The sequence below is a fragment of the Ipomoea triloba genome, chromosome 5 (assembly GCF_003576645.1).
Source record: "Ipomoea triloba cultivar NCNSP0323 chromosome 5, ASM357664v1".
NCBI classification, from domain to species: Eukaryota; Viridiplantae; Streptophyta; class Magnoliopsida; order Solanales; family Convolvulaceae; genus Ipomoea; species Ipomoea triloba.
This window is the reverse complement of record NC_044920.1, coordinates 29,190,506-29,215,889: the sequence shown is the minus strand read 5'-3', so window position 1 is coordinate 29,215,889 and position 25,384 is coordinate 29,190,506. Positions and strand designations below refer to the sequence as shown.

Below are 25,384 nucleotides of genomic sequence, written 5' to 3'. Positions count from 1 at the left end.
CATTAATATGGTAATACTGTTAAAACTGTGGGGTGCAGTTTTTTTTTTTTTTTTTTTTTTTGTAAGGAGAGAAACCATAGTCATTACTCAATAGATACCAATGGATAAATCACGCATTGTAATCTTAGCCGGTAAAAAACTACAACAAAGAACTAAATCAGTTTATGTTGTTCATAGCTAATCAACTCAAACCAAGAAAGCTGTAATTTGAATTCATGACTTAAATATTACAGAGTATATTTTAAGTTATATGGATCAATTTATTATAATGTCTTTAATAAATTTATTTAGAGAAAATTACAATTTTGGTCTACTGACTATAGGGTCCTCTTAATTACAGTCCATGACTTTCAAAAGTGTTAATTGTATACCCTGACAATTCAATTTTTGTCAATTTTGGTCACTCCGACCAAATATCGACGGAAATTAAAATAATGAGGGTATTTTAGTCATTTCACATCTTGTTCTTCTTCTATGGCGAACCAATTTTTTCTGCTTCTTCTCCGGTAGACCAGGCAGCCATGGATTTGTCTCCGGCGAAGCCATCTGTTCTTCCTCCTTTCCAGCCAAGCTTCTTCTTGCCAATGTCGTCGAGGAGCTGCATCGCCGCCAAGCTACGCCGCCATCAAGCTAACCAACCCGTACAGGCTTGCTGCCAGACCTCTAAAATAACCCAACCCAACCCATTCAGACCTGCTGCCGCCGTCAACTTCACCAGATCAGTTGTTGTCGTCGAGGAGCTGCATCGCCGAATCTGCTCGCTGTTGGTTGCTGATTTGCTGGAGTTGCCGTCGACGAGAGAAGGGAGGGAGAGCCACCACCATCCACCATAGCTGCTACTCGCTGAGGGAGGACCGTTTTCGCCGTGTCCGGTTACCCACGTCGACTTGTTGTCGAGGAGCTGCATCGCCGGAGAAGAAGAAATAGGGGGTGAAAGGACTAAAATGCCCTCGTTATTTTAAGGTTTAAGAGAATCCGACGACATTTGGCCGGAGTGACCAAAATTGACAAAAATTGAATAATCAAGGTATGCAATTAACAATTTTGAAAGTTGTGTACTGCAACTATAAGAACCTCTATAATCAGTAGACCAAAATGACAATTTTCTCATTTATTTATTTATTTATTTGTAAGTATATAAATGTATGTATGTCAATGTGTGTGTGTACGCACACGTGTATGTATATTTTACGGAGTATTATATAGAGATAGTCATTTTATATATGTTGTTTCACAACACTTTGCAGTGCCCATTTGTTGAATACCAGGCCGCTTAGCGTACCACCACTGAAAGATGCTTATTTTTAGTAGATTAAATGTTTATTTTTAAGCCAAGGACCTTGTAGTCTAATGGCATCAAACTTTTTCCTTTATATGGGAGGTGGTGGGTTCGACCCTCAGTGGAGTTAATGCTAACTCTTGTGCCTAGAGTTAGTAGTATTCAAAAAAAATATATTTATTTTTAATATATAAAGAAATTGAAAAGTTGATCCATGTATATAAAATGGAAGCAGAGAGGGCAAACAATATAACAAAAAGATCCATAAACCATAAAAGGAAACATAAGTCGTTGTGTTTGTTCCATGCATATATATATATGTTCCCATTGCCGACAAAAACCCTAAACAAAACAAAACTGCCTTCAATAATTCGGATCCGAACATATATGGAAATGGAAATACTAGATTAGATTAGATAGTAAGATGAACATACATACATACATCAGTAGCTTAGCTTTTATCTAACTTATATCAGCCATCAGATCAGTTATCACAACTAACAGTACTACAACATACACTGCTTGCTTGGCTAGGTTTTATACTAGATCAGAACTACAACTTGGCCACATACAGTCAATACTAATAATAGAACAAGCTAAGTAAGAGGCAATCTAAAAGTGGATAAGTTTGGCTCCTTTCAGGCCTACGAGAAAACACTCAAAATGGAGCCGTTGAGGTGCGACAAAGAGACCCCTTTTTGACTTGATTATTATGAGCAACTCCTCCTCCTCCTCCTGCTGCAACGCTCCGTAACTGCAACACTCCATTTCGACAAATAATTAAACACAACACTTCATTCTTTTCCGCGTTTTTTTTTATATATTAAAACTCTAAACTATTAATGAACCTGATGAATTGTTGAAATCAGTCGGAGGACCTGATTTCAAATGATCATGCCCCTATATATATATATTAAAATATATATGTTTCAGAAATTGGGACAGTGTTATTTGTACTAAATTTAGCTACATAAATACCTGTTGGAGCTGTTTCTTGAGCCTACAGTTCTCTTGAACCAATTGGGACACTTCCTGCTCCAACTGATTTGTATAAGCCTGCAGTATGAGGACAAAACATCAGTGCCAAACTATATAATTATATTTTAATGATTTAAATATATAATAATGTTGTGTGTGTATTATTTAGTAGTTGTGGATAGGATTGGAGCACGTGCAGTGGTTATGAACAAATTAATAAATATTTATCTATCTATGTATATATTTATGTACTAAGCTAGGAGGATATATATATGTTGACAGCTGAGCTAACTGTACTTTCCTGCTTCCTAGCTCTTGATCGAGCAGCCGATTCACGGTTTTTGATCATCCGTTTATGTCTCCGGTCACCGGAATTGTCATCGGAGTTCACGAATCTGCAGTTCCGAGCGGCTAACCCGTTCGCAATATTCAAACCGGCGGATGCGGAAGCCAAGGCCTCAAATCCGCTCACAGATCCCGCCCGGGGAGGCTGCAGGAAATGAAGATCCGGCACGACGGAGTTGAGATTCAACACCGTGTCCGGAGTATGCGCGGCGGCGGCGGAGGGAGGCGGCTGGTCTTTTGCAAACGGCCGAGCCAGGAAGTCCTGGAAATTTATGCCGCCGCCGCCGCCGGAAGAGTGGTGGTGGAGAGAGGAGAGGTTTATGTCTTTCCAAACTTCTTCCATGGTTTTATTGGAAGGAGAAAAGGGGGATTGAGAGGAAGAAGAAGAAGTAGAGGATGAAGATGAGAATGTATATTCACCATTGAATGGCGGCCTCATTTCATTTTATTATCTCATTGTTAGTTGCTTGTGAAGAATTGAAGCTAGAAGCTAAGCAAGCAAGCAAGAAGCTAGGTAGGTTAAAGTAAAGTAGATGGAGGGAGAGAGGGGAGTAGTGATGAGTACAAACTCAAATAGTTTTGATTCTCAGTAAGGACAATTTACTGCGGAGGAGGAGCAACCATGTGTCAGCCTCAGTGGTAGACTGTGAGGACTCATTTTAATTCTATATTATATCCTTAGCTTGCTTCAAACTCCAAATTTCAATTCAAATACTCTTCTACTTTCAATTTTGTTTTTCATATGGGTAGGGGAGTGGAGACATGACGGGTAATCAGCATCACTGACACGTGTTGTACATGTAGTGGGTAAGCTCAGAAGCAATTTATCGACAGCTACATGTGCGTAGATTCATGATTATCCACTAAGATGAGGTGGATCAAGACCCGAAATCTAAGTCCAGATCTTCAAGTAGGCTTGCTCGAGGTGATCACCCCGAGATGAACTGGTCGGGCTCGATCCCTGAGAAGCAAAGTGCTACAACAGTTTCTAGTTATCTAGGTTACTGCATTTAATTCGGCAGAGTTAAGCTTATGGTTGGTCTAGGTTTGGAATGATTCCTCTCTATAAGCTGATCGGATACTGAGCAGATGTACGGAACATATACGGAGATATATTCTTTTTTCATGAAATTACAATTCATTTATTTCCTAATTCCCTCGTACAAATCAAATGCCCTGCAAAAGAAATTCTATAATGTTAAAAACAAATGTATGCATGTGTCATCACTATAAATAGAAATGTGCAACAACAATACAACATATTTGTAAATAATTATAATCCTATTTATAAAATGTCACAAACGCATTTCTATTAACAGTATCAATGTTGCATCTTAAAAAAAAAAAAAAAAAACCCTACATGCACCAACAAATTTCACTAAAATCTTTGTGACAATATTTTTTATTCATTATTTGGTATGAATTGGTTGACTCCACCCAGCATTTTAAATAAAAATTACTAATTAATTAAATAAAATCATACTCTGAATCGTCAAATGGTGAATTTTTTTGTCCTTATACCTTATTTCTTTTTGAAATTATAAATTTTTTCATTTCTTAAAAAAAAAATCACTAATTTAGTATGACAGAAATAAAAAGTAACTTTTTTTGGGAAGTATGTGTGTTGATGAGATGTGAATTGTGATGCATTTAAGTTCCAAATATAGTAGAGTGATGCATTTTCAAAAAAAAAAGTTCCAAATATAGTAGAGTGATGGAAGGGCTATGCGACGCATAGGCGTGGGGGCTTCTATTTTTAGGGTACCTCATTTTCCCACACTCTAACACTGCAATTTTACTACCCCAAATCCAGTAAACATGCATTTTCTTTTTTACCGTTTTGTATGTTTAACCTTCACCAAATAAACAATTACTTTCTATTTCAAGAATGTTTCATCACTTCAAATACATATTCTTGTATGTGTCCTTTATGGCAAATCCTAAATAATCTAAGCTCAAAAAAGAGTTGTGATGAACATTCTTACATATATTAGTCGCTTTCGATGTACAAGAATTTCCTTTGTTTATTTTTCCCATAAAGTTGACTGACGTAACTCTCATTTGTATTTCATGTTTTCAATCAATTCTTATCTACATGTTTAATTTTAGGATAAATATAGAATATTATAAATTTTATGGTTAATAACCGAAATTGTGTACGGGGATTTCTATTGGTTAATACCCATTTGAATATTGAAATCTAATATAGGAATACTTTTTAAAAAATATATAGAGGTAATAATTATACTGGATTTTTTTTTGTGAGACTAGGAAATTCAAAAAGAAACATGAATTTTAAAAATAATACTCAAAATATAATAATTATAGTGGTTAGAAACTCTCTACAAAGTGTGAACAACACATGCTTAGGGGTGAGTATTCGATTAATTGAACTTTTTCAAGCTTTAACCATTAACCTAATCAAAATATTTATTATCCAATTAACCAAAACAAATATTTTTTTGATTAATTGTTCAGTTAGCAAAGATTTTTTAGCTAAATTTTAAATAGTTAAAATTAACATAAACCTTTGTTCATTGCGCACAAGGAGTCCATCACTTCAGTGTCTCTGATAAGACCCAACCTCTGATCTCTTCTCTTAAACTTTACCCATATGATCAGTTGGGCTGTCCATGCGGGACAATTACATTAATACTTATATATACTATAGGTAGCCAAAAAGTTTGTAAAAAATTGCATGAAAAGCTAGAGGGATGAACAGTATGTTGAATTGGTCGTGGGCAACTAAACAAGGAAAGGAGAAACCAGTTTTGATAATGGTGGAATGGAATGGGAACATAACTCCACACTGAGGCAACAAGTGGAGAGAGGGCAGAAAGAGAGAGAAAGAGTGTATGAGTGACAGCTGCCATCACTATATACACAGCCCCGCAGCTGTCAAAACCCTATTCCCTCACCTTTTGCAGATTCAATCTCTATACCCAATAAAGATATTTAAATAACTCACTGCACTGCCACCTAGCTACCATGCACCACCTACTCCCCTTCACCCTTACTTTCTAAAATAATTCACTGCTTTTGCTCATTGTTGTACCTCTTTTCATCTTATTTTGGAAGATTTTAGGGTTTTAACTAATGATTTTTGTAGCGTTAGTTGTGTGTTCGCTAAACGATCGGCAAATGGAGCTGCTCATTTATTCACAAGGAAAGCAGCTTTCATTGTTGATATGATGGTAAATAATGGAGGAACTCCCCTCCGTCTTTCCTTGTTGGTGTTCTTTGTTTTAATTTGAATTAATGATGTTGTTTTATCAAAAAAAAAAAATATCACTCACCCTATTTTTAATTTTTTTTTTTTTAAAGAATGAATCTTAATTTTTAGTGATTTTTTGTTTTAATAATGAAATCGAAATATGTAGTAAAAATTTTAGGGTTAATATCGTTTTTAATCTTGATGCTATCAAAAATGACAATTCACTATATTGATACTATCAAAAAGTACAAAATTATCATTTTCCTTTCAGAAAACAGTGAAACCCATATATTTGTCATGCATGTTGGTTGCAGTGCTTCACTGACTTGCTTTCTAGTTTTTCAAAAAAAAAAAAAAAAACGAAACAAAAACATATTACGTGTAGGTGGGAAGTTGCAACCGCATGGTTTGGGCAAATTATTGGGTGAACAGTATAGATCACGGTTGAAAATGATATAGCTAAATTTTATAAGTTAGAATAATGTATATTATGGGTTAGAATAATGTATTAAAATATTGTATATAATAAGTTATATATATATATATATATATATATAAAAGCTGACGTGGCAATTCGTGTGAAGGAGGCCACAAAATCTTTTAGAGTGACGCATCGTCCACTTGTCATACATCAATTTTTCTGTCAATATTCTGATTCCACCACCGCATTTATTTATGCCACTCAAACGTTGTACTCTCCTCTGCAACTTCTTATTTTTAAATACCAACAAAAACTCTGACCATTCCAAATGAATCTAACCCTCTTTATTTCAAATCTACAAAGTATATCATTTATTTCTATTTTACGGAGTAAATAACAAAGAGATTTGTTGCTTTAAATTTAAGTTGTGCCACAACATATTACTTGTATGGATTTTCAATTTTTCTAGTGTCTACAAATTATTATTAAAAAGAAAAATGCAAGTTGTATTTATTAGAGTTGTTTTGAAAACATGAAAAATAATTTCTGAAAGTTATTTTTACTTAATTAATTTCTGAAAGAAAATTTTAATTAATTTCACTTGGAATCTTGTCTATATAAGGGGAAGAAGACAATGGGGCAAGGGAAATCTCTAGGCAACCACTATTCACTCTATTTTGTTGTAGTAGTACATATTGTTATATACGCTAGAATGATGAAGACATTTTCAAAGTGTAGTGAATGACAATTAATTTTTTAGTTCAAAAATGATAGTTGATTTTTTTTCTTTCGAGTTTCTATGCAAAATTTGTGTTCTTTACCTTTATTTAAGTTGCTAGCTTTTATAAGCACGATGTGTGAAAATGGACGTGAAATATAAAAATATGAGTTATCTACTTTAACAGATTACTTGGCCTAATCAACACCAAGTACCAAACCGCATGTGATGAGGTGATGAAGCACAGTAATTGGTACATATAGTGATAGAGAGAGAGAGAGAGAGATTGAAAGTGAATAATGAGAAAGAAATGATGGTGTTAAGAGGGCAAGCATTGTTAGCTGTAATAGTGAAGATAGGTGAATCATTGTTGTTGAATGAATGAGATGAATGGTGAGAATAGATAGGCAGGCAGCTGGTACTACTTAATACTTATCATAGTGTTGAACTTCTTGTGTCCACCACTCCTCTCTCACATGCTTTAACATTGGATAAAGTAATGAAATTGCAATTGCAATTGTGATAATGATTCGTAACTCCCTTAGACAGTTAGACCTTTAATTTTTTATTTTTTTTTATTACAATCGATCTCTTAATGATACTATTATTAGAATAACGAAACAATTCAAAACGTTCATATTGATGCTTTGTCAAGTGAAAAAAATTGTCATCAATCGCTCCAAATGCAGAAACACACGCCTCAACCCGCCCTAGATGTTGGTTGTGATCACAAAGACGATATATGTTGACTCCCCAACTCCATGAGGAGATAAGGTTTAAAGTTCAGTACAGTACTTAGGGTTCAACAGGTATTGCTCCAATCTAGTTTGCCCAGGATGATATATTGGTTTAGAGGGATTGAAAGGAATATTATTATGAGTTTGCCCCCATGCTGACACCTCCACTCCAGTGGTTTTGACAAGTGGTGACTGTTGCTGTCTACTCACTCACTCATCACACACTCTACATCTATGATTATGCTATTTTTGTCTTCATCAACACATTATTATCCTAATAAAATGTGGAATAGGTACCAATGTGATCTGAGGAGATTTCATTTTTTTCAAACCAATCTGAGGAGATTTCATAAATAGCAAGAAAATGTGTATATGTGAAAAACTCAAATACCAAGTAGAAGGAAATATACAGGAACAACTATAGTGTATGCTTAGTAACTTGAAGGTTTCCTCTATGGCTTCGGTTTAGGCTGTTATTAGACTTCTACTATTGGGCCTTTCATACTCATTCTGAATTAGACTTTCTGATTTTTATAATAAATTTTATAAAATTCAATCGGCTATCATCAAATCGTACGTACTTCTCTTCTTGTTCCCATGTCGACACAACAGGAAACGAATCTACTATTCCGTACAAGGACGTGTCGACCCTTCATATGTTTGCCTACGGCCCTACACTCCACTAATTCCAACCCCTCCACAAATTTCCTTCTTGTAAAGGAATTGTAAGTTGTAACAAAGAGTTTGATTGGAAGTATAGAATTATAGGGGAAAGAAATTGTTCGATTGGAAAAGAATAAAGTTGAAATTACATTGTTTAGTAGGGAAACAAAGAATTTATTGGGGATGGGAAATAAATAAGTGGTATAAAGACTAAAGACATATTTATCATTTCATCCCTTTCTTCCTATCCTAGAATGAACGAATTGCAATTCATAGGAGTATACTCATAAATTGCAATTCAACCAATGAAGAAAATTACAATTCAATGGAATTGCAATTCCTTCAATCAAACAATGTAACTGAGGCTTTCATTGAATTTCAATTCAATTACAGTACTTGTAATAATAGCAATAACAACAATCAGCCTGAAATTTTAACACAACACAAACCATCAAATTAAAAGGGAGTATACAATGTTTTCAGTAATAAGATATATATATATATATATATATATATATATATGTATATGCCTACTCCAAACACCACACACTTTTTGTTCCCAAGAGGGAGGATGGGCAAATTCATGCAGGCAGCAAACACAAAACATCTTGGAGAAGGCATACATATCAGTTTAGAATATACTGCTCTATAAAAGACAGGACAGACACACCAGGACCAAGCTTCTTAAGAGTAAACTCAGCAGCATTGTGGCATTCGAAGCCAGCCAACCAGCAACTTCACTTCCACCTGATTAATAGTGCACTTAGTCACAAAATTTGTAGGAGCAAAAAATAACCAAGGATCTGGAATGGCATGGGGTAAGTGGAATCAAAACTCCCCATGCACAATAGTAATAATGGCACACAGCAAAAAAAAGAAATAAAGAACGTTAAGACTTTATCCCGAAATAAAAAACAAAATATACATCCCAACAAACTCAAGCAACCAGCTTTAAAGTCATGTAACTCTCTATCCTTTGTGTTCTCTTTTATTTTTAATAAATTGTTTCTCTTTTCAATCCGCTTTAGGTTTGCCTGTCTATTTCCAATGTGAGAGTTCGTTGTACAACTCTGTACGCGCCTCCAGGCCAAGCTGATTGTTCTCGTCAAGATTGGGCCTCCCTCCCTCTTCGGTCCACAAAGTCTTAGTTGCTCGAGTTTCCAGCAGCCGCTGACTGCCCTCCCTGAGCGGTGATCGTCCCCGTCGTTTCATTGCCAAATTGCTGCTGAGAGGTGCTAGTCAGCTCCCCAGACGACGTTCTACTAATATATGCTTCAGAATTGCCACCCATCTCATCCAATGTAACGCTCTGGAGTTTTGTACTAGAACGCATAGATGGTGGCACGATCCATTTCATCCAGTCATTACGTCGCCTCAATTTCTCACCCTGCAAGAAAAATGAATTTATTGAATATTGAATACTAATATAATCATGCTTCATAGATCTAAAATAAGGTGAATCTATAAAACCAATATACCTGTACTTCCACGACACTCGAAGCTTGTAAGGCATCCAATATCATCGGTATACTGCTCGTAAGCTTAGAAACCTGTAAAAATGTCAAAAACAGCCTGGTATTCACATATATCTTCAAAAAATCTGAAGCACAAATTATGACAAGTCTAAATATTTGCATCCAGAATGTGAGATTTAAAATATACACATCAAATGCACAAAGGAGAACAACCCAAACACACATCAACCAACAAAATGAGTTATAATTCTTAGACACTAATAATCCCAAATAAGGTTTATACAAAAGCAGCAGAGCACTCTATCAAATGGACATTGAAATAACATTAAGTGCAGACCTGTACCAGGTAACATAAACACAAGTCTACAACTAGACATAAGTGAGGAGAAAACATAGTACCAAAAGATTTAACCTTCAGATACTAAAATCTACAGAAGTATCACGATGTTAAAGGTTGGTTCCCCACCCACCACCACCAACCACCCTTTTTTCAAGTTCACCTTCTAACAAAAGCAGACAGATTAAGCTCGAAATTTAAATACTCATTAAGCAGAGATTAGCCATCAGTCCTACTAAGTCTACAAATTCGAACTAAATAGAAGTATGTGGCATATTTACTTACATTCATCCAATAACCCTAAATTACTCTCTAAGAGTCTTACAACAACCTAATTGATTTCAATATCCCCAATGTTTCCTTCCAGAAAAATATTACCAAAACATGGTAGAACCGTAGAATCAACATCACAACTTCCTGAACTCCATTAAAATTCAAAGCTTAGCTATTAAATTTTTTCCTCACAATACTCAAAAAATGCCGTCCTTTTTCTTGACTATTAAAGATGTTCCTCATGCTGCTTACCAAGACAGTATCAGGAACCACAAATGAGCAAAATAACAATCTCAGATAAGTACCACTAACCCATATCAACATGTTACATACTGAATAATACTCCATAGAAATTTACCGACCAAAAAAACTCACAATGAAAGAGCAGATAAGTTCAACAACAAATGGCAACCCCTTGATACAAATATTAGGATTTCAACTCCGAATTCTCATATTTAGAAAATACAATGTATTTATATTTTTGTGGAAAGAAATGTGTTTTTGTAACATATAGGTATATTAAAATATAAGTGCTTATGTATTATAGCAATAACCAAACATCATATATACAGAGTAACATCTTTTATACAGAGAAAAAATATATATACACAAAAAAAAGGGTGCACCAAGTTTCTACCCAGAGAGTTAAAGTCATTTATGAATAGAGCTAAATAACTCAATGAATTGTTCTATACCTGCCCTAGGCTGTACTTTACACACACACATATATCAACTTGCATATGTAACCATTCCCTTAGTAAAGAAATCTTTCTTAATACAAGTGTTCCCACATTTAAGAGCATTATTTTGGAGATGCACAAGTATTATCATATGCAAATAGCTCCAAAAGTAGTTTAAAGGAAAATTAAATGCAGTTAGATTATAATGATACTTCTTGTATATGATACAATATATAATGATAACGAGAAGTAAACAAACACAAAGTGGTTGCATTACAATACAGACACACTACAAATGGGTTCTCCTGTTATCCCACCTCGCTCAGATTTTTGGAGTTGATGCTAAGTGCCTCACAAAGTGCACAACCCAGGAGACAAGCCTAGGTTATTAAAGCTTACCTTTGCTTTTCAACTAGAATGCAAACTAAGATATAGATCACTGGCAAAACTGTAAATTTAAGTTAATGGAATATTGGAATGTGCCACGAGTTTTTAGCCTGAATTGAATATACACAAAAGAGTTTAAAAAAAATTATAAACAGAGAAAACAGTTCAATCCAACCAACTCACCTTTTTGAATCCTGCTATTAGTTTAATAGGGACCCAGCCTTGATCATCCATATTTTCACGCAAGTACATGTCCTTAATTAAATTCTCGTTACTGCAATGAATAGGTAGGGGAAACAAGTGAATGAGTGATTAGCATGTCAATAAAGCAAACATATTTTAAGTAACAAAAACTACCTTATCAAAGGAAGAGACAGGTACAGAAAAACCTACCTGAAATAATAATCTATCTGATTTACTATCTTGTTATGCAACTGGGGATCTGGTACATGATAGAACACAGGAGACATAGGGCCAATCATTGGCATTCTAAATGATTCTGGAGGTGGTGGTCCTGTTACATAAAACACTGAAGATGCAACCTCTGCATACTCTTCGAGTGTCAGTACAATGCCAGATAATTCTAATCAAGGATGTACGTATTACATAAAGTAGACTCAAAAGTAACACATCTCACCTGGATAAATAATAGGGGGGTTGAAAGGTCGCATGGGCACAGCTGGAGGAATGAAAGGCGGAGGAGTAGGAGGACCCCGTATAAAGGGCCTAGCTGGAAATCTTTGTGGCGGTTGCATGTGTGCATCTCTTCCGCTGAAATTCCTATTAGGAGTCCATTCCTGACCACCACGATCCTGATCACGAGCACCACCATGTCCATGGTTATAAGAGCCACCATCCCCACGAGGACGTGGCCCACCATTACCCCTTCTGTTGGAACTTCGGTGGTGTTGGTGCTCATTGCCACCGTGTGATTGAGATCCAAATCCTCCTCTCTGTCCACCATCCCGATGCACATTGTCTCTCGAAGATAATTCTGCACCAGAGTTACCAGATTTTTCAGAATTATGTGTTGTCATATCAGCCACCGAACCATGTGGCTGTTGTTGCTGAGAGAAGTTGCCATTAGCTGACGAGTTGTTGCTTGAATTTCCGCCACCACGTTTAAAAGACCTCTGGCGGTTTGGAGCATGATTTGGAGTTGAACTAGGGTTTGCATTATTAGTGTGAAGTTGCTTATGTGGAGAAGAAGATGATGAAGCAGTACCAGTGCCCTATAATATGCACAAAATCAAAAGTACAAGTGAACTTGAAATTGAGATAAGTACCATATTATACAAGATTTCTGTGTCATAGACAAAGTGCATAAATCAAATAGTATAGAGTTATCTACATCAAAGAACAATGCAACCTATAGTGCTAAAACATGTAGCAGAGAGACAAATATACATAAACCAAATGAAGAAAACAATGAAAACACAATAAAACCTATTAAAATTGTAAAGGAGAATCTTGAGGATATAAGTATATAACCATTTAAGGTACATGCAAAGCAAATTAACCTGAGACGCTGGGAGTGAGCCTTCAGAGATGGTTTTAGGCAAATCAGAGGGAGAAGGCTTTGGAGAAGCCTTAGTAGACTCGGAGAGAGCAGGCCAAGAAACGGCCCCCATAACCGCACCAATCTCTTTGGCACCGTTTGGTTTGTTCCAAACTGGTTTCTTTGCAGCATTGCTCCCACTCCCATTCTCAGGGCTCTCCCCCTGAGCTTCCGCAGCAGTATCCTCCGGCGCTGGCGGGGATGAATTTCCAGCTGTAGCCGAGGCCGAAAAATCAGGTGAACTTCCCAATTGCTCCTGAGCGACACTAGCAGACGAAGGAGAATGTGGAGATTGAAGGATCGCTCCAGAGGCGGCGGCCGCAACAGGGACTGAATCCGATTCAGCGCCGCGGACAATCTGAGTCCACGGAGAAGAAACCCCACGCGTCGACGATGATGACCGCCGAGATTTGGGGCTGTTTAGGCCTGGAGCGCCGATTTCGGCGGCGGCCGTACTCCGTGGGGAGTGATGATTCGGAGCAGCGGGGTTAGAAGAAGCTGTAGCCATCAAAACTAGGGTTTGTTTGCTTTTCCTTGAAGCTTCGAAAAGTTTTTAAAGAAAAAATAATAATAATAAACGGCCTCCAAATTAGGGTTTCAAAACCAGCTCTATACTGAATGATCGCCTGCCCTAAATTCCAAAACCAAACCAAAAACCTTAAATAATTATGTAAAAACCAAAATCGAACCGATCAAAAATTCTCTACAGAAGAGAAGAGTGAGAGTCAGGAGTAAAATGGAGTGAAACTAGGGTTTTTCCAAATATTGGAATTCGTCTGATCACAGAGATGATCAGATCGGCGCTCTGCTCCGATAATGCTCAGAGAGGCTCGGCCTAGCTCTTGAACAACACTGCAACAGAAACCCCACAACACAACAAAAGAGAGGCGAGTCTTCTCTCTCTTTCTCTCTCTCTCCCTCTGTATTTTCCCCTCTCTCTACTCTATATTTGTATTTGTTTGTTTCTTTCCTTCTTTGCTTAGGACTAGGGAAAAAACCCGGTTTTCCACGCCCTTAAATTACGATGTTACCCTTAGTCAGAAGATGTGTGGCGCACGCATAGGTGAAAAACAATTGTATTTCCTCCCCAGTTTCCTTGGTCCACGCTGGCATTTCTTTTGTCATAGGTGAATTTTTACTGGGCGGTGACAGTTTTTACCACTGCCAGTCATCAATAAAATAAAAAGAAAACTAAAAAACAAAAAACACAAAAAACACAAAAAAAAAAAGTATGAATACAAAAATCTAAACAAAATCTTTTTGCAAACTTTCAGTCCAAACCATCTAATTATTATTGTAAATAAGAGCATTCTTAATAGTGGAGTTTTTTTTTTAAGTGTGATTAGATGAATTATATAACAAATTTAACTCATTTGATAAGTTTGACATTCAAATCAAATACTTGGTAATAGTAATTAATTTAAGTGAAATAAGTTTATTTGTTTGATAGTAAATAAAATTTGAATCTAAATAATATATATATATATATATAATTCATATTTACCGCATAGACAATGATAAAATTTTAATAATATTTTCTTTCTCACTTTTTATTCCATTGTTCAAATGTAGGGAATGATAAGGGTAATTGTTTATAAATACTAATTGATTTGAATCAAGTATTATGATAGTGAAAGCAGGTAAATAAACATGATAATGAGTATAAATCCAATAATATAATGCAAAAGTCCCAAATTAACCATGATTAGTTATTTTGAGTATAATATATGTAACATTTTAATAAGTGATGTCCGCACCAAATTTATACTAACAAAACTGAAAACATGTAAACCAATAACATATCATGTTCTACCAAAATCTAAAAATTGATTCAAACTTTGAATTTCAATTTAAATAATATAATTAGTGTCTAACAATAAATACACAAAAGTTATATTGATACAAGTATATGTAGAACAGAGAAGATAGGTGATGTCTAGTAAAATAAACGAAAATAGTAACGGATGTAATTATAGTGGCGATATATATGAATGTAGATAATAACGCGTAGGTGGGTAGATGTTGTTATAAGTAGATAGATAAAGATGGGCGGTAAGAGTAGATAGATAAGTAAAGTAAATAATCATAATTAGTGATTATAGATTATCAGTGGAGACCCCCTTTGGAGTTTCTTAAATGTAACGTGGTGTAACGCTATTTTTGGATGTTAACAAGACAGGGTTCGAGGCGATTTTTACGGACAATCAATGCATGTCCGATGCTGCTAATAATAGTTGTTTGGAATGCGTGACAAGTCTACAATTTGCATAAGCAATGGTATTAAAAACAACTTTTGCTTTGCTTAATTCGCAACGTTAGTTTGAATGCATTGCTCTTATTCATGATCTTGATAGTAGTTAAGTGAATTATGTCTTATGTAGTTATGCGGACTTGTTAATTAAGACTAGTATTTCCGCACGCACGTTGCACAAAATTGATTTGTCATGATATTTTAAGTGAAGACCACCTTTGGGGTTTATTAAATGTAACGTGGGTGTAATGATATTCCTAGATGTTAACTGGGCGAAGTTTAGGGTAGTCAATGCATGTCCGGTGCTGCTAATAATGGTTGTTTGGAATGCGTGACAAATCTAAATTAGCACAAGTGGTGGTATTAAAAGTGACTTTTGCTTTTTTTTTTTTTTTTTTTTTTGTTTTTAAAAAAAATTCTCGGGGTGAGTTTGACTGCATTACTCTTATTCATAATATTGAGTGAAATTGGGTGAATTTGTTTATGAGAGGCTTGTTATTTAAGATTATTGTTTTTTTTTTTTTTGCATTATTTTGATAATATTGTTTTTAAATATATTAAAAGAACAATGAATCGGGTAACTCTTGCTTTAACAAATGTCACTACTTCTCAAATTGGTTGAGGTAACAAATGCCACAACTTCTCAATTTGGTTGAGGTTTGGGTTTTGATATGGTGTCATTGTATTGTCAATCATTTTGATTGATTAATGATACATCCTTATGCAGGGTTTATGTCTTTCATTTTTCAATTTTTATTTTTTTTTATAAAAAACAAAAGATTCCAGTTAATATAAATAAACTTGAATGCCAAAAGACCTTGTGGTCAAGCGACACTCAGTGTACCTTCCCATATGGAAGAGAGTGGATTTGAGCCTCAGTGAAGGTATCTTCCACTAAAAAATTATGTTATATAGTGTTGTTGCGGTATTATTTTTGTACATTTTGTTATGAATTTATTATGATATGTATTTTATTTTAACTGAATTTATTATTTTAAGCGTTACTTTTATGATTTTAAATTTTAATTTTAAAAAGTTCGGTTAATGTTATGAACAAATACTGCATTGTAATAGAGTTAGTAGTATTCAAAAAAGTTCGGTTAATCAATTAACTGACCGATTAATCCGAAAAAAAAAACCGATTTGGATAATCCGGTTACCATGCCTTACAAAAGTTATCAGCCAGTCATCGTGCTTCATTCATTGTCCTTTAATAAAAAAACTTGAGTATACCCAAACTAAGTAGAAATAAACTAAAAATAATTAAACACATCTAAATTATTATTTAGTTTGAATCCCGCGTTTCAAAATCATCATCCAAAAATTATAAATATCCAAAATAAAATTAATGTATTACTCGAACCCAATAGACGACGACCACCACTAATTACTCATCGAGTCTACCTCCATAAATTCTTTTTCCACCAACTAAATAATTAAATATTAAATTACTTTTTACTCTTTTTTTTTCATGAATTTTAAATTTTATTTCTCATAAATTATTATTTTTGTGTGGATGGAAATTGACAAGAAAACAAAATGTTGAGGACCAAAATACTAATTAACTCTATATACTAATATACGGAGTATTTATTTATTTATTGAGTATACCAATTTTAGTGAGTTTTTGGACGATTAGGCTTTTGCCAGTTATTCCACGAAGATACACAAAAAAGGGAAGAAAAAAGGAATAGATACAGAGAGAGTTGTTCAGTTTGTTCAATCACACAACAGTAATTCGTGAAGCTTTTTTCCTTTCTCCCCCTTCTCTTCTTTTGAGCAAAAAACCAGAATTAGAGAAAGTAAGGCCTGAAAAGGAAGTGAAATTTAACGTATTTTCTTCAGTGTTTATGAAGGAAGGGGCGATTTGATGGTTTCTTCATAGATCTAACGCTTTGAGAATTACATGGATTGCTAATTTTTGATTCGGATCTATCTCAGTCGTTTTTCAGTTGTAAGGGTTCAGTCAGCGACCAGCAAACAGCATAAAAGCACGCCACAAGCTCGACTCTGAGGTTTTCATTCTTAGAAAGTACAAAATGTTCAGAGCTGTATTATGACTACTCCGTAATTATTAGTATTTATTATCATTTTTACGATTTCAAGGTTTGTGTGCTATTTTCATTTTTGTTGGTTTTGTCATATGACGTAGCTCAAATGTTCGCGGCTTTCCATGATTTAGCGTTTTATCGAGTTTTGCAGGGTTTGTGGCCGTCTGTCCTTACAATTGTTTGGTTTTTGGTGTGGATAGACATGATAGTAATAGGTAGTTTGGCCCTATGCGTTCTTGCCACAATTGTTTGTTTTCATAGCTGAGGCCTTCAAAGTTTAAATATTGGAGATTTTATCTACATGGGTCTTGGTTATTCTTAATTTTTTGGGCTGAAATTTAGATGGATTTTTTTATTTAGGCCTTCTTTTTTGTTCTGATAGATAACTAGTTATGCTATTTCTATTTGTCATCTGATTAAGTAGGCTATAAAATTTACTCAATTTTATGGTTTTTAGTTCTTGTTGGGATTTCAGTTATGTTGCAATTTAATCTATTGATACACTTGTGTTCTTTATTTCCGGGATAAGAGAGATTGGTTGGGAGGGGCTTTTAGTTGGAGTGCTCTTGCATCCATTTTGGATGTTGTGGATTTGGCAGTAAGCCGGGATGAAATGAGGGATGTTATCAAGGTTGATAAATTTCCTGAAGTCCTGTTGGCGCTCATCATCCAACAGCCACGTCCGTAAGGGTTTCGATTCTACTTGCCGGCAGGATGGACTTCTTTGGTATAAGGACATTGGGCAGCACTTGCTTGGTGATTTCTCAATGGCTGTTGTCCAGGCAAACAATTTGCTTGAGGATCAAAGCCAGATTGAGTCTGGATCTTTGAGCTTACTTGATTCTGGTCCTTATGGAACTTTTGTTGGAGTATATGATGGTCATGGTGGGCCGGAGACATCACGGTTTATCAATGATCACCTCTTTCAGCATCTCAAGAGTAATCACACTATATCTAAAATGAGAAAACTTCTTTTATGTTAAATGTTCAATTAGAGTTTTTAGTTACCTTTGCATTGATTGTTCTTTCAATAGATTTCTCTTTAGTTTTCTTGCTATTTAACCATTACATATTCAAAGTTGATTATCTTCGATTTATATGTAGCAGGGTTCACAACAGAGCAAAAGTCTATGTCTGTGGATGTGATAAGGAAAGCATTTCAGGCAACAGAAGAAGGATTCTTGTCTCTGGTTGCTAAACAATGGCCAATAAACCCACAAATTGCTGCCGTTGGGTCTTGCTGCCTTGTTGGCATAATCTGCCACAGAACTCTTTATATTGCCAACCTTGGTGATTCCCGTGCAGTTTTGGGGAGGCTGGTCAAGGCAACTGGAGAGGTTCTTGGCATCCAGCTTTCAACTGAGCATAATGCCAACATAGAATCCATCAGACAGGAGCTGCAAGCTATGCATCCTGATGACCCACAGATTGTTTTTCTGAAGCGTAATGTATGGCGGGTAAAGGGCTTGATACAGGTAACTCTATAGCTAATTGGGCTTCCTTATGTTGCTTTCAAGTTCAGGTTGATTTTCATCAATTTTCTTCCAGATGGCAAAATTGCATTGTTGTGACTTGGTAAATGAACTATTTTTTAGTTAAGGTTGCCACCTGCACATGTAATGTGCATAGCTGGTCCTATAACATGCTCTTTTCTAATTGATATGTGTATAAGTTTGATTTCTAGATTTTTTTTGAGCCCTGCTGCTTTTTATATGCTGATCTTTCACTAATTTAGGTTTCTTTCAAGTGAAAAAATAAGGCCTGTTTACTACAGAGAAATTGAATATTCATTTTTTTTTTAAATGAATAATTTTTTATTTCTAGTTTTCCAAATATTTTCAAGTTTTCATTTTTTCATTGGAAAATTAGGAAATGTATCAAAAGTGAACTATTTTCCAACTTATAAAATCTCAAATTATTTGAATTTGAATTGTTTTTCTTTTATAGTTTTATATAAAAAATTAAAAATGAATGATAAGTGACAATGCATTGAGTGGTGATGGGGGGTAGGTAGTAGATGAGAGTGGGGGTAGGTAGATGGGGTGAGGTTACACAAATAGTGTTATAGTGGTCGTGTAAAGTAAGTGATGATTGGAATGGGGATAATGAAGCGGTGGGTAGGTATGTAGGTAGTAGTATGCATGGTATAGGTAGTTACATAGATAGATGAGTGGTATAAGTATTTAGAGGCACGCAATGGTATTGGTGGGTAGAAGGGAATGATGATTGTATTGATGTGGTTGTGGTGATCGAAATGTAGGTAGGTAGGTGGTGGGGTAGGTTATAGGCATGTAGTTGAAGACAGAGGTAGAAAGGTGAGGTAAATAAGTAATGGTAATGGTTATAAAAAGTGAAGTTATGTATGCTGTTGTATTTGGTGAATTTGGAAAATAGTAAAAGTGTTTTCCAAAATCATTTGTTAAGTTGAATAAATGGAGAATTCTCAAATTCTCCATTTTTTTTCCTATTTTGGAAACAGTTAATTTTGAATAGCTGTATTCCATTTATTCCAGAAAATTGGAAATTGGAAAATTCTCTAGTCACTAAATAGGTCCTAAAAGTTCACACGGTCTTGGTTTCATTCTCCTGGGATTTACTGAAGCAAGAGTTTGATAGATATCAAGTGACTTGTAGAACCTTTGAGCTTGACTGGTTTCTTCTTATTATTAGGTTAGACTGTTGGATTAAATTTCATACAGCTCAATCCAGCTAAAGCTTAATCTGAGTCTAGTTGAGGCTGGCTGCACGCCTGCATAGATTCAGTATTTCCAACAGGCATTGTTTTATGTATACAATCCACATCATGTAATTTGACACAGTTTTACACTAGCTGTCAACAAACTGCCCTACTGCAACTCCTCTTTGTTCAAATTTGGGACCGGTTAGGATACTTTAGGCAGAGCTAAAGATTCATAGAATTTCAATATTTTTTCTAAATCTCAATTTAATGTTGTCTGGTACATCCCACCTAGTAGTAATATTCAGAGTGCTTCTTTTGTGGACTATAATGATATACCATGTGTAATACTTTAACAGTTTAACAGACCATCACAATGTTGTTATTATACTCCGTTATATTTATTTCTAGATATAGGAAATATGTCTGCGTTATCAATGGGCATCAGCTTGTAGGCAATTTAATAGCAATTTCCACAAAATCATTCAAGCTATTTTCTTTTATTTCAGGTAATTCAAGAAATCAAATGCCAACACTTTAAAAGCTCACATAGTGCATAACAACAGAGAAATAATTCAAATCAAATTGCTGTAGATGGTAAATGATCCCATTTAACAAAGTTATAATAAAAAGATCATTACGTCCTCCTACCTAAGGAAAATTCATCATTGAAACTTGTCAAATTTTTAGATAATCAAATGGAAAGTATTAGGTTGATGGATTGAGCCCTCATTTTAACATTTGATCCAGTGAAGAAATGAGGAAAGAACATTAGTTTTTACAAGTTTATTTTCTGCATGGTGGCTTTTTACTTAATTAAGGGAATCCATATTTCTTATTGGGAGTATTGAATGATATTATCAAAATTTGGCCACAGAGAAGTGGTTCATGGTGATAGTTTTATGCAAATTATTGGTTACTCTAGGTGCACCATGATGATATGTACCTTTGTTATTAGTTGATTTATGCTCATAAAGAGATGTGTTACCATATCATATGTAAGTAATACTATAGTGTCATATTCTTAAGCGATACATATAATGTGCTTAAATAATATAATGCACATAGGTAATAAATAGTGTGTATACATAGATAATGTGCAAACCTTATTAACATAGTATGTAAACACAATTCATTATTTGCAAGTCCAATTAGCTTAGCTTGCATAGCATAACTTGCATGTTCTTTTACTGGTCCTTGCTAGTTACACATGGTAAGCATGCTAACACGATTACTACAAGGTGCAAATGCAATTAGCACATCATGCATAGCATAACTGGCAGATTTTTATACTTTTTGTGCAGCATATATATCTGATTAACATAATGTGCTAACATGATTAGCATACGGTGCAAACCCAATTAACACAACATGCATAACTATGAGTTAAGCCCATTTCTGTCTTTTTTATTTTTAAATTTTATATTGATGTTAAATATAAAATTTACATGCTAACAATGTGCTTTCATTGTGCCTAATAGTCACTCTGGTTTAAAGACATCAAAGCATAATGTAACATGAATGCACTCATTAGATTGTGTTAGAACATTTAGAATATTCCTAGTTTGTAGAAAGGTTGCCCAAAATTTGAGTTTAGGAATCACAGTTTCACAGTAGTATTTGCTTTATTTCTAGTTTCCTCATAGTTTACTATTGCGAGTTTCTCTATCATTTCTTCTCTAGTTTAGTATATGTAGACATCACTGTTGCAACCTTTACAGAATGCTTAGTTATAGCCTTAATCTACATCTCACTTGTTCTTGTGTTAGTCTTATATAGGTTTTGCCTTACGAGTGGGTGATGGCTATATGAAACCCACATAACCACCAGACTTGCTATTTCCAACATGATATTCTCATATTCAAGACAAATTAGTTAGAGTCCTTTTATTTTTTACGAAACCCTAACTACCTGATTTTTTTTTTATCAAGGAAAGAAGAGGTTGTCTCTTCCCAACATCAAAAGAAGATTTCTTCCTTTTTACAGGTTCTTGGGAAGTATAGAGTGAGGGGAAGTCTGGTACATTGAAGCTCCTTTGCTTCTATCACACTAAAATTTTTTCTGTTGTGTTACATCTTGTTTTCCAAAGAGGGTTGCTTAGTTGTGGAGTACTAGAGGTTCTTGAATTCCCAGTTTCCCTATCACTTGTGCCCTAGTCTAGTTAAATCATTAGATTTGTAGTCTTTATTATTTTTGAGATTCAATATTTCTCTCTTGTTCTTGTTCTAGTCTTTCATAGCTTTCGCCTTTATGGTGGGCGCTGGCCTTTTGTCTTTCACTGGACCATTACTTGCACGTTTCTATAATATTGAATTCAAGAAATTTTGATGACTAATGTTTGCTTTTTAGTCAATCTATCTATTCTCAGTTCTACACTTTTGAGTTCACACACACACACACAATAAGAAAGTTGATCCTGTTGCGAGGTTGTAAACATTGTGTGTGTGTGTGTGTGTGTGTGTTTTTGGGTGTAAGGTATCATGTCATGGTAGGAATGTTCAATTAACTGCTCTTGCTAATTGTTGAAAGCTTGGAATTAATCATATACTGCCTCTTTCTATATCCTTCTGATTTCTGGGACTCAAGGAAGGGGTGCACTATAAGTATTTTTCTCAATTGATAAATATATATATATATATTTTGGTGAGGATATATATATATATATATATATGGACTTAGCTTTCTGCCTTTCTGTTTCCTTGATAAATGCTTTGCTAATTATTTCTGTATCCTAATTCATGGTAACCTGAGTTTATTTTGATTAAGATTTGGGCAATTGATTTTTAATGTTTGACCTTCAACATAGATATCCATAGATGCTTAAATTTGGTGATATGAATCTGTTTTGAGTAATTTCTCAGTCATAAAAATAATCATCTTGCAGATTTCCAGATCCATTGGTGATGTGTATCTTAAAAAGGCTGAATACAACAGAGAGCCTTTGTATGCTAAATTTCGCTTGAAGGAACCCTTTAACAGCCCCATATTGAGCTCAGAGCCATCAATTTTAGTGCATGAAATTGAGCAGCACGATCAGTTTCTCATATTTGCTTCTGATGGTCTTTGGGAACACCTTAGTAATCAAGAGGCAGTTGATATAGTACAAAGTGGCCCACCAAATGTAAGATCCCTGAGACTTATAAAAAAATCTGAGTTTCTTCCTTGTGAATTGGTATAGTTTCTGGATTTCATAAAAAGCTATAAATTATGAGTTGTTGTACCAAGTTTTATGTCATAGTTAGATTTAATGTTGCTGCTGCTGCTGCTATATTGGATAGATGCTAGCGGCTAGCCAGTATGTTGAATTGTTTCAATTGTCTGTGCATGGATTATAACTTTTCAATATGTTATATACTGAATAGTGACATCGGTCAAATCATCAAAATTTCATTATTGCATCATGCTATTATGCACCACGGGAGTAAAGATTTAAAGCTCTACTATCAAGTACCAATGAAGCATGATTTTAAGGACAAGAATGTGGGAAATAAGGAAGATGCTCACAAATAGTGATATCTGAACCTATAAGCCATTTCATACGTAGATAGCAATAGCAGTTTATAAGAATTGTGTTTTACTATTGAAAACTGAGACATATGAGCAGACTCAAATCCCTTGTTTTGTTGAAAGGAGATTAAAAAATTGATTTTGTGTAGGGTGAGATGGCCTGATATTTTCCTCTAGCCTGACTAACCCTTAAAGAGTGCCCGAGAGGGAGGGAGTGAAAATTAACTTTTTGGTTATTGTGGAATCAGTGCTCTGATTATGTCAATGATGTTTAGGTGCCCTTTGATTCAATCTGTATAAGTTGTAAAAAAAATTGTGAATTTTGGTCACACATAAGCATATAACTAAGATTAAGGACAGATGTCACTGCTACTGATGTTTACCTGATCTCTCCTTCATGCAGGGAAGTGCTCGAAGGCTTGTGAAAGCTGCACTGCAAGAAGCAGCTAAGAAAAGAGAGATGAGGTACTCTGATCTGAAGAAGATTGATCGAGGCGTGAGGAGGCATTTTCATGATGACATGACAATCATTGTCGTATTTCTAGATTCAAATCTTGTAAGTAGAGCCAGTGCGCCAAAAGGACCCACTTTATCTTTGAGAGGAGGTGGTGCCCATCTACCTGCAAAAACTTTGGCTCCTGTGTGATGCTGCACCTCTTAAAACCTCTATGTTTCGTGTACTCAGCTGTGCCCATGCTAACGGTAAATTAAAGAAAAATCTTTAGAGGGGGCACCAGTAAATTTAATTCTTCAATGTAAAATGCAAATGTTGGACTTGGAATAAGCTTTTTGTTTAGATTCTCATAAGGGATTTGAATGAAAAAGACTCAATGTAGAGATTCTCTCTGCTAAATTCAATAGGGTGTACAAAATTTTGCTGTTCAAATTTCGAAATCTGGAATATGATCATTTGGGACATGAATCCCCAGATAGTATTTGCTTTATGATATGCTTATAAGGGATCAGAAAACCAGATGGCAGTTGTGATTGTTGGAGAGTTTTGGTTGCAGCCAAACCAATTGGTATGGTATATCATGATGCACCACCCCTGATACGAATGCTCATCCCAATTGTCCTTCATATTCATTGAAAGTGCATAAATTGTTGGTTGAAACTTCCATCTCTCCAAATTTGCCACTCTAAGCAATGGTTTGAAATGTTGCCCTTAATCACAAACAGAAATAAAACCTCTATTACAGTAACATTACTAAACATCCCCAAGTCACTTTGTATTTGCCAAAAAGCAAAATAAATACACTTTTCGTTTCCAGTTATTTATTACCTTTTATGAAATTTGGTTATTTTTTTCCAATTGTTATACCATGTATCAAGGTCATATTGCATTGTGAACTCTGATACAAAAATTTTGTACCTTCACTTAATACATTTTGTTAACAGTTTCTGTACAGGTAAACAAATAACTAGATAAATTGTATAGAATGTGTCAACTACAAATACAGAATTTGAAGGTCATTTTTGGACCAGGATATATATAATTCGCACTCCCATTCTTTCTTTCTATTTAAACAAGTTTGGTCTCTTTCTTTCTGTTTGAACAAATTTAGTTCCTGAAATTTAATTCCTTATCATGTATAGTAACGAAAGTATTATATAGTGAGGATTATGTTCATACAACCAAAATTAGACAAATCATTCAAACCAGATGATGAAATGGTGTGCAGATCAAAATCAACAGAGAATATATCATCAATAACCAGAGTTACTGTTCTGATATCCAAAAACAGTGAATTCCCAGACAAAATGACAAGAATATGCAAGCAAATTAGGTTCCATAAACATAAAAGAGAGACAAAAGGGTCAATGTTTTGTCAC

The 25,384-nt window shown here is 35.0% G+C and overlaps 3 protein-coding genes across 6 annotated transcripts; 1 reads left to right on the top strand and 2 right to left on the bottom strand.

The window, feature by feature from the left end:
• Positions 1–1,669: 1,669 nt before the first annotated feature.
• On the bottom strand, positions 1,670–3,235 carry LOC116021015 (bZIP transcription factor 27-like). Its single transcript, XM_031261607.1, has 3 exons — positions 2,559–3,235; positions 2,258–2,335; positions 1,670–2,033 (listed from the first exon to the last, which is right to left on the bottom strand). The coding sequence occupies exons 1-3, from the start codon at positions 3,039–3,041 to the stop codon at positions 1,938–1,940; spliced, it is 657 nt and encodes a 218-aa protein (XP_031117467.1). The 5' UTR covers positions 3,042–3,235; the 3' UTR covers positions 1,670–1,937.
• Positions 3,236–9,147: 5,912 nt separating this feature from the next.
• LOC116019821 (la-related protein 1C-like) lies at positions 9,148–14,002 on the bottom strand. Its single transcript, XM_031260164.1, has 6 exons — positions 13,028–14,002; positions 12,145–12,739; positions 11,901–12,051; positions 11,691–11,781; positions 9,834–9,905; positions 9,148–9,742 (listed from the first exon to the last, which is right to left on the bottom strand). Exons 1-6 carry the CDS (start codon positions 13,571–13,573, stop codon positions 9,500–9,502), a joined length of 1,698 nt encoding a protein of 565 aa, XP_031116024.1. The 5' UTR covers positions 13,574–14,002; the 3' UTR covers positions 9,148–9,499.
• Positions 14,003–16,939: 2,937 nt separating this feature from the next.
• Positions 16,940–24,479, top strand: LOC116020049 (probable protein phosphatase 2C 60). Of its 4 annotated transcripts, none has more exons than XM_031260503.1 (5): positions 16,940–17,331; positions 17,897–18,306; positions 18,472–18,842; positions 22,929–23,165; positions 23,955–24,479. In XM_031260503.1, the coding sequence occupies exons 2-5, from the start codon at positions 17,988–17,990 to the stop codon at positions 24,195–24,197; spliced, it is 1,170 nt and encodes a 389-aa protein (XP_031116363.1). In that variant the 5' UTR covers positions 16,940–17,331; positions 17,897–17,987; the 3' UTR covers positions 24,198–24,479. The 4 variants fall into 4 exon arrangements, with proteins under 4 accessions (XP_031116363.1, XP_031116364.1, XP_031116366.1 ...); XM_031260504.1 differs by having other exon boundaries at positions 16,940–17,348; XM_031260506.1 differs by having other exon boundaries at positions 16,940–17,422.
• Positions 24,480–25,384: the final 905 nt, after the last annotated feature.